General features: G+C 39.1%; 1 protein-coding gene across 2 annotated transcripts; it reads right to left on the reverse strand.

Annotated features, from left to right (window-relative positions):
* Positions 1-2,075: 2,075 nt before the first annotated feature.
* LOC140952645 (N-acylglucosamine 2-epimerase-like) lies at positions 2,076-12,137 on the reverse strand. Of its 2 annotated transcripts, none has more exons than XM_073402078.1 (9): positions 12,010-12,137; positions 7,663-7,801; positions 6,626-6,701; positions 6,400-6,475; positions 5,730-5,899; positions 5,174-5,398; positions 4,276-4,665; positions 3,500-3,587; positions 2,076-3,045 (listed from the first exon to the last, which is right to left on the reverse strand). In XM_073402078.1, the coding sequence occupies exons 1-9, from the start codon at positions 12,104-12,106 to the stop codon at positions 2,936-2,938; spliced, it is 1,371 nt and encodes a 456-aa protein (XP_073258179.1). In that variant the 5' UTR covers positions 12,107-12,137; the 3' UTR covers positions 2,076-2,935. The 2 variants fall into 2 exon arrangements, with proteins under 2 accessions (XP_073258179.1, XP_073258180.1); XM_073402079.1 differs by lacking the exon at positions 12,010-12,137 and adding an exon at positions 9,698-9,839.
* Positions 12,138-13,791: the final 1,654 nt, after the last annotated feature.

Below are 13,791 nucleotides of genomic sequence, written 5' to 3' on the forward strand. Positions count from 1 at the left end.
TCTGGTGATGATTTTCGGCCAAAAGACTGCCTTTTTGGACTTCGTTGCCAAACGAACCGTGAAATAAAGTGGAAATTGGGAGTTGCAATTGGTTTGTTTACTTTCATAATTGCAAAATCTACCATTTAGTGCTATAGATAAATGTCCACTAGGTTGTGACTAAAGTAAGACAAGAAACAAATAGTTAACGCATGTACAGGTTTTTTACGCATATATGCGGTGTCAAGCTTTAAAGGGTTAAAGTATCTGTAAGTATACAATAACACTGGAATATTCGAAGCCTGCATGTCAGTTTGCTCTGATCCTGGACTTGTTGTGAACTGTGAACAGAGCATGGCTGAGATGTCATGGTTAATAACTGCGGATTTGTCTTTCGAGAAACGGGAGAGGTGTCTTTTGTGTAAGGGTAGCTCTCCATTGGGTGTGGGCGGGGGAGCTCTATGCAGACCAGAAAATTGGAATTCAACCCTATAGTTTACCATTCTGGGAGTGGCTTTTGTGTACAGATATTTCTATGCGCACAACCCTACGCGTACTAGTCTGCTAACAGCTGTGTCGAAAAATATAAGCGCACGTGTAAGGTGAAAATCTGAATTCCGTCCTGAATACTATTCGTGACATCAAAATGTGCAATTTACAGCTGTAAGCGAGATGAAAATCAAATCATCCCTGTCACTTTCCTATGAGAGTCCCAGCCCCCATCCACCCCCACCCCGGGGGCGGTTACCATTTAGGGAGACAGTTATTTAGCGACGTAACGCCATTTCATCTCATCTCTTGCTAAAGTTTTTTTCTTCGATGATATGTCACAGTGTTTGCCTTATTATGACAACTATGTCGCAAGATAATTAAGAGTGGTAAAAACAGGCGTTATTTCAGCTCAGAAGAATTTTTACGGATAAGATATGTAGCAGATAGTATATGACGATGTATAATTTAGCCAATATTTTTAAAACAAATCAAAAATTCATTTGCGCAGGTTAACTTCGCAGTGGATACATCATGAAAACAGTAAAGGCTCGCAGTTTGACTTATGATTATTGTATTGTAAAAAATTAGAATCTACGAAACAAAATTTCACACATGGTGGGGTACATCTCTCGCACTGCGACGTGAATTGCTTACAGACACATAACAAGTAACAAGGGTTTTCATATCTATCAAGTTTTTCTTCTTAATTCTTCTTTTTTTGTGACTTTTTTATTTTACAATTGTATTGTATATCTGGCATGGTACATCAAAGACAAATGTTATCATTAGATTAATAGTGTCTAGTATTGTCATATCTGCATATTTCAAATGCAGTGTTAGTCACTGCTGTTCTAGCCTGCGAGCGGGCTTACTTGTACGAATTCCGAGGGAAAATTATTTTGGCAGCGGAGCCGTTCTCCTCACGTGATGGGGGCTCAGCCGCCAAAAATTTTCCCCGAACTTGCACAAGTGAGCCTGCTACTGCTGTTCACGTTAAAATGAAACTTGAGGCAATACTCCTGAATAATGAGAGACTATCGATCGCTAGTTAACTCGAAATTTCCGATATGAAAAAAAAATAGCGAATTGTAGCCCTTATTTTACTATCTTACAAGTTATCAGTAATCTTGAAACTCAAAGATCATATAAAATTACGGTTAATCTCAAGAATCTCAAGTTATTTAAAAATTCTGTCGGTTCTCAAATTATTTAATTTTCTGTTTAAGTAGGCCAATCAAAATGTTTACAAAACCTCTAACAAGAGCGCCTCGATACATACTAATCAAATTCTTCTTTCTAGAAATTGGCTTAAGTTATCTCAATGATTCTTCACTCACACACGTTATTAAAAATATTGTAACTACTATTAACTATGAGGGGGAATTGCATTTCAAAAGCGCTTTGATTTCCACAGATAACGGCCGAACATCAAGATTGTCCAGTCTTTACTGTGTTTTTATCATAAAAACTTCATCCCACAATACCTCTTATAGATTTTGCTTAAACTTCACGAACATCGAGGCGGTTATCGGAGGAAAAAGCGCTCGTGAAAGGTTTTGAAAGAAGAGTTCCCAGTGCCAAGAAATACGGCTGCAAGTAAGAAGGTAATAACTTCATTTGGTTGCTATGGCAACTCCGATGCCCGTGTTACCCTGATCAACGCAAATGTTCATCATTATCTAATACAGCTGTGGCGGTTATTTTTCCAAATATTTGTAAATGGCGATGTATTTTATGCCCAAACTTGGGAGGTATTAACCCTGCAAAAATTCCATCGAGCCACCTTAAGTTAGTTCTTCCGAAGCGTCTTGAGGGTCAGACCATTTAATTTTGACGCGTTTAGGGGTTTGGTTTTAGGTGAAGGTTAGTTTTGTCGACAATTTGTTTCATTAAGCCTACTAAAGTGACTAGTTTTGTTCGCGTAAACATGACTATTGACCCAGTGCAAGACGTTTTTTCGCCACACGTCGGATAGCAATATATATTTTTTCTGAAATCACTCAACCCCCAAAAGACCTTTCCCACAGTTGCATACTAAAAGTTACTTCTAATCGACTTTAACTGCTACAAGATAAATTATGCAGCACTATGACTACTATCTCTTATTTAAGGAAGAGAACTTCATTTTTGTGGTTGGAGTGGTTTATGTCCCACGTCGGTTTACAACCTGGGTATAAGTACCTAAAAGCGAGTCTTCTACATCCTCTACTTGTGATTTGTCTCGGCTCGTCCCTTCGCTATCTAAAAATATTATATTATGAAACGATAACTCAATAATGTTAACTGGTATTTTTTCACTAATAGCCCCTCATAGTTTATGCTTTACAAATATTCCACTTTCGTCCTCTGAGAACTCATATGTACATGTGTCTTCTCATTCCTCTTACGGCTTGGAGATGTTTGAATGTCATAATGTGACACCCTCGTGTTGTCCCCTGGTGTCGAGCAACTTGTTCGTTTTAAGTTAGGGAATATATGTGCCGTTGGATAATCCATTTGTTAAAGGTTCTTCTTGTAATAACTCTTTGAGCATTTTTACGCACATGTGCAGGCAGCGAGGAACATGAAAGCACCCTGAAACGGTCCAAACGAATAATTAACTTGATTTTGACTTGGTTGTTGAAAGGCAGCAACTGATTCCAATTGTCTCAATTGTCAGTCACTATAAATTGGTTTTAACTATGTAAATTATTAGAGGCATCCATTAAAAAAGGCAGAGTGGTATCATTTATTCATGAATACACAATTCAGATATTACACCTCCTTTCCTGCTATTATCAAAGATACAGGAAAAGGTGTGTGAGTTACAGGCCATTCCTGGTTAAAACACTTTAAAAAGCCTCGGAAAATGGTTACGTTGTTTGCAGATAAAGGATTTTGGCAATATTCTGCCACACCGAGCAACACGTTTATACTTTCTCTTCTTACCTTCAGAAATTCATTATAGAGATCCTCCTCTGGAGTTGTTGAAGTAGGTTTTACAATGAGAGGTACATATATGTGGAAATACCCCTCCCAGCCTACGTACCTTTAAACGGTCCTCCTTTGAATGTATGGGTAACCTCGCCTTTCTGGTTGAGATATCCAAACCACTCACCATATTTGGGATCAGAAAACTGCAAGCAACGGGAAATGTGATTTTTCTTAAATCTCACAAAATGTTTCGTGGTTTAGACACGTAGTAAACATAGAATTTGCGATGTTACCAGGTTAGTATGTGTAAGGGAAATTAACCTTTTCAGGGGACTTTGAAAACTGGATTCTTCTTTGGTGATTTACTTGTCATCTCTGTTTATAGCATATTTAAAAGAGTGTAGATAGAAAGAATCAACTCAGTCTAACATTCTGAAAAATTTTGTGATCTGCGTGCCTCAAATAATTTGCACACTGAAATCATCTACCGTGCTTGATTTTTTATGCCAGTGGGATGCTCTTTCGAGAAAACTAAGCTCTGGAATTAGTCTCGAAAGAGCAAATTTTCTCGACCAGGTTTGTCTGGGGCGGCAGGACTAGTTCATGTGTTGGAGCATTTGACTGAAAGGCAGGCGATCGCGAATTCGATTCCCGGACCGATACTTAGGGTCTTAGAATAACTCAACATACTGCCTCTGCAGCCTTTGTCTTGCCAACAGCTAGACTTCGACTCGCTTGGATGGCCACGAAAAATGGCGGGCCTGTCTCTGGTACGAGACGTAAAAATAGTGGCCTCAATTTCTTCTTTCTTGCTAAATAAATTAACACTCAATTGAAGAGCGTTTTTTTTACCTCCTTTACCCGCCTCAGTAACAATTATGAATGTCTTACGTGAGAGAATGTGTACTGGAACACAAGATCAAACTTTTCCATGTAGCGATAATCTCTTGTCTCTTTGTAAGCCATCAGAAATGCAATAAGAGCTTCGGCATGAGGCCACCACAGCTTCATGTTCCATTCCAGCTGAGTTGGAGAGAAACCATTTGCATCCAACATGTAAAGAAGGCCTCCATACATGTCGTCCCATCCTATCTCAAATGTCTGCACGATGAACTTGTCAATGGCGATTCTCGCCAGTTCGTAGTTCTGTTTTTTGGTAGCATATTGCAGGAGAAACCATCCTGCTTCAATAGCATGGCCAGGAATGATGAGCCGACCTTCCGCACCTCCGATCTCTTTTCCTTCTTCTGTAACTTTTTCAAGCACCACTCTCCCTCTTCTCTGAATTAAAATCAATTTACAAGGAAGCTAGTTTCGATAGAAAAAATGTTCATCAAATTGTTGGAAATTTAAGAGTAAATTCCAAATCTTTCCTTTCAAATCGACCATTCACAGAAGAATTTAGAATGTATAAGACTCTACACGAATATGTATATCTCCTAACTAACAACCGAACACCAGTTGTTCAAAAGTCAAATAGTGCTCTCCGCTGGATAAATCTCTATCCCCTGGATATGTATTAGGAAAGCCAATCGTGACAGTGATCCACTGTCCATAGGATAGCAATATCACTTTTTGAACAATTGAGTTCTGATTAAACTCTCCTATTTTTTCCTTTTTTTTTTTTCAATTTTCGGTGCACCAAGATTTACCCTAGTGCTAACATTTGTATTGCGATCATTTTTTGCACAAAACAAACCTTTGACCAAATAACCAGTGGCGGATCAAGGGGTGTGGCCTGCCCCCTCCCCTTCTTAGAACAAAACGAAGGACTGCGCGACATTAGTACCTGTAAGTGTTTTAAGATCTGTTGTACAGCCCACTCTTCATCTTCGCTGTAAATGTTTTGAAGGCGCTCCTCATCGCGGCAGACCTCATCAATTACATACAGCACCATCATAGGTACGGCGAGAGGGTTCACTTCCTCTTGACCCGACAATTTGGGTCGTCCTAGCTGCGTGTCATCAATGCGTGCCCAGTGTGTGACAAGAGATAACATCTTTATTGCTTCTTCCTGACAAAAAAACGCTATACTTAGTGTTATAAAATTCACCCGCGAACGAGCTCTCCAATTACCGGTACGTTGCCTCGCACGAGAAAGGTGGAGAGATTTAAGGCCCGCGATACGGGCGAAGCGAGTCGTGATACAACGTGTAAAACCCCTGGTCTCTTGCTTTCGTGCTTCCTTGAAGAAAAGTAAAATTTGTGGCAATCCACTGGCGAATGATTGAGCAGCAAAGTAAAAGAGCACTTGTGCGTATAAAGAACAGAGTCAGCTGTTAAAATATGTGCTTCGAAGCTGACTTATTAACAGAACTTAAGGACAAATTCTTAGTAATTTATACCCTATACTTGGGAAGATTGCTAGCTCTTGCCAGTTCAGCCATTGCAAGAGTGTAAAAGCACTCCGTGAAAACTGTCCTTTGGATTTTAATGGGTTGCCCTTCGGCTGTGACTTGAAAGTAGCATCTACCATCCTCAGGTCTCTTGATGTGGTTTAGAAGGAACTCGCCGCCTACAATATAAAAAGGTAGAATTGTGGAATGAGACTGGGATTGGTCCTGACAAATCTCTAAGAAGAATTTAGAATTATCAGCGATAGAATCATTGTTCTCCTCACACTCATGATAACAGTCAGACTTCACATGGGACATGGAAGTGGTCGACTTTAAAGATAATATGTCACGCTTTTTTCGACTACTGTAGTAAATTTCAACGCTTCCGAAACGATCACAGAACTACACAACTGCTTTAAATTGTAGAAGAAAGCAATAGAAATCAATGAGGAAAACCAAAAAAGGAGTATGATTGGGTAAAATCGTGAAGAAGACTTTTTTCATGTTTGAATTTCTTCATTTTATCTGAAGGTGTGTGTTACAATACTTGGAAATCAACCATATAAGTTTTGTGACCATGACAATTTATTGTTTAGAACTCGTACTCAACAAAACTAGAGAAAAAAAACAGCATTGAAAATACCGTGCCGGATTACCGAAGAAGAGTTTTTAAAATTACCTGACAATGCAGCTTTGAGTATTTTTGCAGTACCGTATTGGTCAGTTTCGTTGTAAAGCTTAGAGTACATCCAGACCTATAAAATAAAAACAACAACAACAAAACAAAAAATTACAAACATGTGAAGAAAAAGCTAAATGGCTCTTGCGAGCAATATGTGTTAAAATAACTTATCTGCAATCAATAAACGCGAGGTAAATGTGGGTATGAAAAAATAAGATCTTACCTGCCTTCCTTCTAACCAACCATATTTGGTACCATCATACACCTTGCCATCTCTAGCGAGGCATACGTAATAACCACTGCAATTAAGAATGAACAGTTAGTTGTGATTAAAACAACCGATATAATGATGAACCAATCAGAAATCAAAACAAATTCACGTGACTTGTGCTTAAGGCGGGAATGCCGTTAAATTGAACCGCAATTGGTTTAAGAGGGATCTTTGACCTGATTGGCTGACACGTTGCACGAATTTAAGTGTGGTTTCTATTGACTGGTGGGAGTGTCTTTTCTTTTAGGCAAGAGGACAAGCTCAGTGTTCCGGCGAGACTTGAGCGAGTTACCGAACTGAAAAGAAGCTCACTCACTTGTAATATGCTTTCCCGCGCGAGAATTCCGAGAAATATATAATAAGTCTATACTGGGTCACTACAAAGTCCCTAGCAGATTATGAAATATTTCAGCATTTTAAATTTATAAAGAAGAATCAGTTGTGGACTCTAGCAAGGAATATATATCATTTTAAATTGCCAGATTACTGAAATCAGAGCATCCAGCTGAATCGTAAATGTAAAATTGTACAATTTCAAGGTAAAAAATTAAAGAATGCTACATACTTAGCGTTGCATTGGTGCGCTTGAAATTTTAAGAAATTATACAACACAAGGTACAAGTTATTCACGCCTTATTGGTTTTCGAAATTTGCTCTACAGTCGAATTTCCATGTGTGACTACCTCCCATAAACGAACACTACCTCTTCGCATTTTGGGTGGTCGGGAAGGTTGAATTGCATTATACTCCTCAAAACAATGCTAATACAGCTCACCAGGGTAATTAAGACTCAAACATAAACAGCAGAAAACAATCCATTGTTTTTGTCAATTAACTTATACCTCGTTATCAAACACGAAGTAATTTTTAGTAAAACACATGATCGAAGACCAACTACCAGTCTTCGCACGGGGTTCGACTCGCTTGGCAAATCATCCATGTCCTCTTAAGTCAACTAACTTAATCATGTTTGTTTATGCCCGGCTTACCCGTTTCTTATATCACGGGAGTTTTCCAACCAGAAGTTGACAGTTTTGTCGAGTTCTTTTTCCATCGTCTCTAAGTAATTCTCCAGCTGATCGCGGCTCACAGCCATGATTGATGTCCCACCCGTACGACTTTTAAGATCTGCCAAAATGAAATGGTTAGAATAAGTTAAATTTTTCTCCTATAGCAATTTAAATGTAGGAATTAAACAACCTGTGTGATCGTGGGAACATGTTAGTTTTGGTTTAAGCGTCGTCTTTTAGAATACTTAAGTATCACTCGGTCTATGAGTACATGTAAATTTTGAGTCTTGAAAATTTTTCTAAACTTTTAAATGAAAAGCCGTTGCTCACTAATTCCTTGCAAAACAGACAGCCTACATTGTTTATAAATTAAAAAGAAAAAAAAGAATACGATCAGAAGATAATCGGCCAATTAAAGCTATCTGCTACAATATTTTAAAGAGATTCTTCCGTGTGTAAATGTATTAAAAACATATATAGATGCAAGGTACAACCTAAAAGTCTTATGGTCGTGGGAATATGTCATTGTTTAATCAAACCTGGAGATTATTTTGTTGAATTAAATGGTCTCAATCATATCTTCTTCAAAACGTTTCGTCTATATTTTGTCCAGTCTTCAGTGACACTTGTCTAAGCTGATGTGGTTTTTTAATGTTTTCCTACGGAATTGAACGATTGATTTGACAATAAAACGCATCCTTTACTTTTTGGCGTGATTATTTTGTACAGTTTCATAAACAACCGACTGATCCAGCAACAAATAACAAAAGAAAAGGAATTTAACAACAATATTATTAAGAAAAAAATTCGAGTCTTCTCAAGTCTTGATTATAGAACCTCAAAGCCAGTTAGTCAAAACAAGTAACTCAGGATTAGATACCAAGATCACGATATTCATAATTTACTTTTTTTAGAGTGTATGTTAGTAAAAATAGCACCATTTTAAAGAATTGCTAGAAAGGTTTGATTTGAATGGTGACGCCACAGGATCTCGTCCATAGTCTTTAAAGTTAGTACTTCATCATAAATGTCTCTGTAATTAAGTATCTATAATTAATAAGGGAAGTGAAAAGGTGTTCAGCGAAGAATTTTAAAAATGTATCAAAACGCGCACACTCACAGCTCGAGGCTAAAAACTCTATATAGCCATTTAAAATTAGCTGTCTATTATACTTTCTCTTCAATTCGTATTAAGCTTACAATTAAGTCAGCGATATTCGAATGAGCAGTTCAATTATACATTTAAAACTACTTGAAACTGATGACGTAAATACTTGTCAAAGAATGTAGTTGTTTGTAAAATGGAAGTTGAAGCAAGCCTTCTTACGCTCGAATGCTTGAAAAATTTCTAAAACTTTTATTTGTTCTAATCACGCGATTATTTAAATGCTAATTGTTTCCGTCGTTCGCCGGGTCTCTGTATAATCCCTGTAGAACAGTAAGGAACGAAACTTCAAAAGTTCGATGAACAAGAAATACAATTTCAGGACCCTGGCAAAACTAATGCACATTTTTAATTAACAGAAATATACTCTGTTTTACAGAGACAGGTCGATGAGGCACAATGCGATAAATCGAAATAATTCAGTGCCATGCTTCTTAAAAACTTGAATTCAACGCATAAGCAAGGACTAAGCATGCACCAAATTATTCAGCATTCATTTTCTCGGCTGTAATTTCAATTTTGCGAGCTTTCTACACTACATGTGTCGTGGTTCAGTAAAAAGAAAGAAAGCGCCAATAGGAACGTTTCATCAGTCCTTTTCTGGTGTGGGCTGTTACAGCTGCTGCTTCACTGAAACTAGTAGTATCATTACTATCCTACTTTACAGCCAAATGCCTCATAAAATATATTGCAAAGATAGCTTTAACAATCTTCAGGAAATTACATTTCCTTGTCGGCTACTTAGTTGAAAGCAAAACCGTGCAACGTAGAATTGCACCTCGATGTAAGTCTTTTTGCCCCGAAACCACCGGTGTTTAAGGAGCTTATTGTTCTCCTGATTCACCTTACCTTCAAATTGTCAGTTCCAACTAAGCTTTACAGACACTGCTGAGACGCAAGTTTTCTTTAAAAACTGGTGAACTATTTAGGCGCGGCACACTCTGTCACCAGTTACAGGAGATTTCAAAACAACGCAACTGAAATCGAAGCAAGCTTGTAATATTGACCTTTTGCTGCATAAATCGTTCAATATGGGTTTCTAATTTTATTACACATCCAGTATCATATTAAATATGGTAATTATAGCGTGTTCGATTCATGCATATCCTTAAGGTTAGCATGGGGTCGTACAACAATTATACGCCACTACGATAAATTAAGTAAAACGATCGCGAAAAAGTAGGTCATCATTTAGGTCACTTTCAATCGCCAGTTTTGCAATCCTAGTAACGTTATAAAGCGCCAAAAGCGTGCCAAAATACAGGCAAAAAGTATAACAATCACATAAAAAAGTTGTTACTTTGTGAATGAGAAAACGCTTTTTATTGTCCTGCCGTCTTGTTTTGATTTTCAATCCATCTCCCCCGTGTGTTCCCTATATTTGCACAGTGCAATAAACCACCCATCTATATCAAGCAGCCAGTGACGTCATCATCACTCAAGAGTACACCGTCTACATCGTCAATTCCTTGAAGATATAACAAGCTTTGCCTAGTCCCTAGGTCTCATTATTCCGCGCGGCCAAAGCGTTTCGGGTCACGCGGTGCAAGCGAAGATGTGTTTCCCGCCCGTTCACCTAGAACACGTCACCGAAGTGAATTGACCGAGAGGGACTGGGAAAACGCCGTATAGGCTTGGACTAGGCAATGGGCATATTAACATGTTTCGAGTGTATGTAAACTGGTCTAAAATTCAAATACCACTTCATTAGTGTCAGTCAACCCACACAGGACTGCACAAATCCATTACCTCGAAGACTAAAATACCTCTAGAAACAATCTGAAGAAATATTTAGGCCATTTCCTTTCATTGGTATACATTGTATGGTTTTTACAAAATTAAACTGAATATGATTAAGGAAGCTAACTAACGACATATTCCACTTCGGTAGAAGAGAAATGTGCTTCCGAAGTATGGCAACCAAACTTTATTTGACCATCAGACGGTTTTTTTAATTTTACGTCCATGCGTCTGATGTGTTGTTTGCGTCCCTGGACGATTCAATCGAGTAGAAATGAGGCTAAACGGCATGAGACACGTGACCTTTTTTTTCCCAGGAGCCCAAATGTGAACGCAACTGAACTTGGACATGAATATAAGGCCCATTCCGCGAGGATACTTGAGATGCTAAAACCATAAGTTTTATTTAAATACAGGCTAATAAGCTATACCGTGGAGAAATGAACCCACAGTCAATTAAGGGCAGAAACAATGAGTTCATTACCACTTAAACACTCAGCAAACACAGTTCAATAAACTGACAACCGAAATATGGACCGGAAGAAGCTCAACTGAACTTCAGCATCAGCAGTTTCCCAACAAAAGGATTAATAGCGGACGTTCTACAGAATCGTAAAAGTCACTGCAAGTAATCGATGGAAGAGAGGCTTTTAAAATAGACTCTGAATAACAAAGGCTCTGCGGAATCGTACGTTACTGACAAGTCATCGATGGAATTTTAAACGACCGTTGAAAAAGCCTAAAGCAAGCGCTGATGCCATTTCAGTTGTTTGTGGGTATTGTGTATAAAGGAATGTTTGTTTGTCAGCCTCCTCAGAATTTTAAAAAGTGAGTGGGTCGATCAGAAGCTTAAATGCGTTGACGATTGTCCCCTTCAGAATGTAAACAAAAACGTGAGTAGGTCGAACAGGAGCTGAATGCGTTGAAGATTAATAAGTTGCTGATATATATTGGACTGAATGTGACCGAATATTAATACCAGTGATGGCCTTCAGTTTTGGAGTATCAGGCGGCACAATCCACCAAGAATTCCTGGGAGTACCCCGTCGACAAGGCTTAAAAACTATAGACAGAAAAAAATAGAACAGCAACCCCCTCCCCACGAAATCAATGATGATCGGAAGCTTCGCGAAAGCCAAAACGTGCCATTTGCTCATCCTTGATTTGCGAGTTGGGGGTAGGGAGGGGAGTCTAAATTTTCCTTTTCTTGTCCAAGTTTGTTAGCTCTGCACAGCCGGCTCCTCCCCTCAAACAAAATCAGGGAGAGAGAGAGTTTTTTGTGGGGGAGGGGCGGCTGTACAAAGGCTAAATCAAGGCAGGAATCAACTGATCAAGGTAAAGCAAGCGTAAGCTGTTCATGCTGATAACGTCATGATATTTTTGGCTGTAAATATAACCTTACGTTATAATAAAATTCCAACCTTGTTTAGATTTCCTTGGCCTCAGATTGTATGGCTTGTAACGCCTGGTAGCGTGACGGAAGAAATGACCTTCTTTCACTGATTGACTTCGAGTCATACGGTTCGTTATTTCAGTGCTTGGACTGAATACTTTCCACTTCCTTCCTTGCTCTTTCCCTGTTGACAACAAACAAGACTCATCGAATATAAGATTTTAATATAACTTTGCCATACTAAATAAGCTAAGATAGGTTATGACAGAATACTCGCCCACAAAAATTTTAGTTTGCTTCTGAGTGAAGGAATGGAACTAAGAAAGACTGCGGAGATGAGAAAAGACCAAATGTCCGGTGATCATCAAAGGCTTGCACTTCTGAAACAAATTTCCGACAAATTTCACAGCCTCCTTATTAATTGACGGCAAGAAAATTCACCAAAATTGGTCAAAAATGGTAAATGCGATTCTCAACGTTGGATTTGGATTCTCCTGATTTGGATGGCTCTAGTGCATGGTGTATTCACCCTTACTCTCTGAAGTACAGCAGTCTAACGAAGTGTAAAAAAATATTAAATCTATCCAAGACAGAAATCTTCATGTGCATATCACCTGGGACGATTGTGGGTGCCATTTTCAACAACTGTGGCACAACACGTGACCTGGGTGACGAGTATAAACTCTCGCCCCTTTATGGTTTTGTCGTTCTTTTTGTGTCGCTACGACAAGTTGCGTGACGACACAATAGCGCGGGGGGTATGGGGGTCCAGTGACTTATCCTAGGGCTTTCAGCAGAGTTTGGGGGTGTTTTCTCAGCAGAGCTTCTGTTGTCAACGGCTACAACCCCTCTTTGTTTGGGTTCTATCGGTTTCATAATTTTTGCGTGGTACGATGAAAGGCTGTCACGGTGTTATGCACTTTAAATAACGCAACAACATACTTTAGCCCGAATTTCAGACGATTACCTCCAGTCGTTTTCTCGTCTCAGCAACGTCGTTGCTGAGGGAGTAAAAACGACTCGAAGTAATCGTCTGAAATTCAGGCTACTTCCCGTTACGTTTAAATCAGGTAGCTACTCCAACTACTTCAGAGAACCGAAAAACATGGAATGGACATTTTACAGTCACATAAGATAAGGCATTCATAGCAGAAAAACACTACATTTACCTTAGACGACGACTGAAGCAAACAACAGGTGCCGTATATCTCCTCCACCCAAACTGTCCCCCGCAACCTAAGATAATGAGATGGTCATCTTCAAGCTGGACTCTTTCAAGATAGCCGCCTGTAGCGCTCGTTCTCGACGATCTTACGCAAAAATAAGGGACTGTGAATAGTCTACACCAAAGACTGAGAAATCCTCCAACCTCTGATAAACTCTCCCTTCTAATAATATCCCAGCCTAAGGCTGACTCAACACTGAGTACGCCTCCACCCTCAATAAAAATTCAGCCGGGCCTGGATGTTTAAGTCGCATGAGACAAACTAAGCAAAAAAGTGCGAATGGTTTGTTGCGTGACGTTTCCCTTGGCACATCACAGTTTCGAATAGTCCCTAATACCAGCAATTCACTAGGCTATAGGGTGGCGAGGAGTGGGACAAAACGCCGGCGGGGCAAAACGCCAGGAGACTCTGGGTCAAGATTCGTCAAGATTGAGGTGTCGACTGGGGTAATACTTGTAAGAGCTTTCTGAAAACAGCCTTGAGTTGCATCATGGGAATCTTATAACATAGGATGTAGTAAATAAATCGGATTTTACCATGTAGGTTAGAGCGCATTCTACACGACAGACAACCAACTTATGACG

Source organism: Porites lutea, chromosome 11, assembly GCF_958299795.1.
Source record: "Porites lutea chromosome 11, jaPorLute2.1, whole genome shotgun sequence".
In the NCBI taxonomy this organism is placed as follows: Eukaryota; Metazoa; Cnidaria; class Anthozoa; order Scleractinia; family Poritidae; genus Porites; species Porites lutea.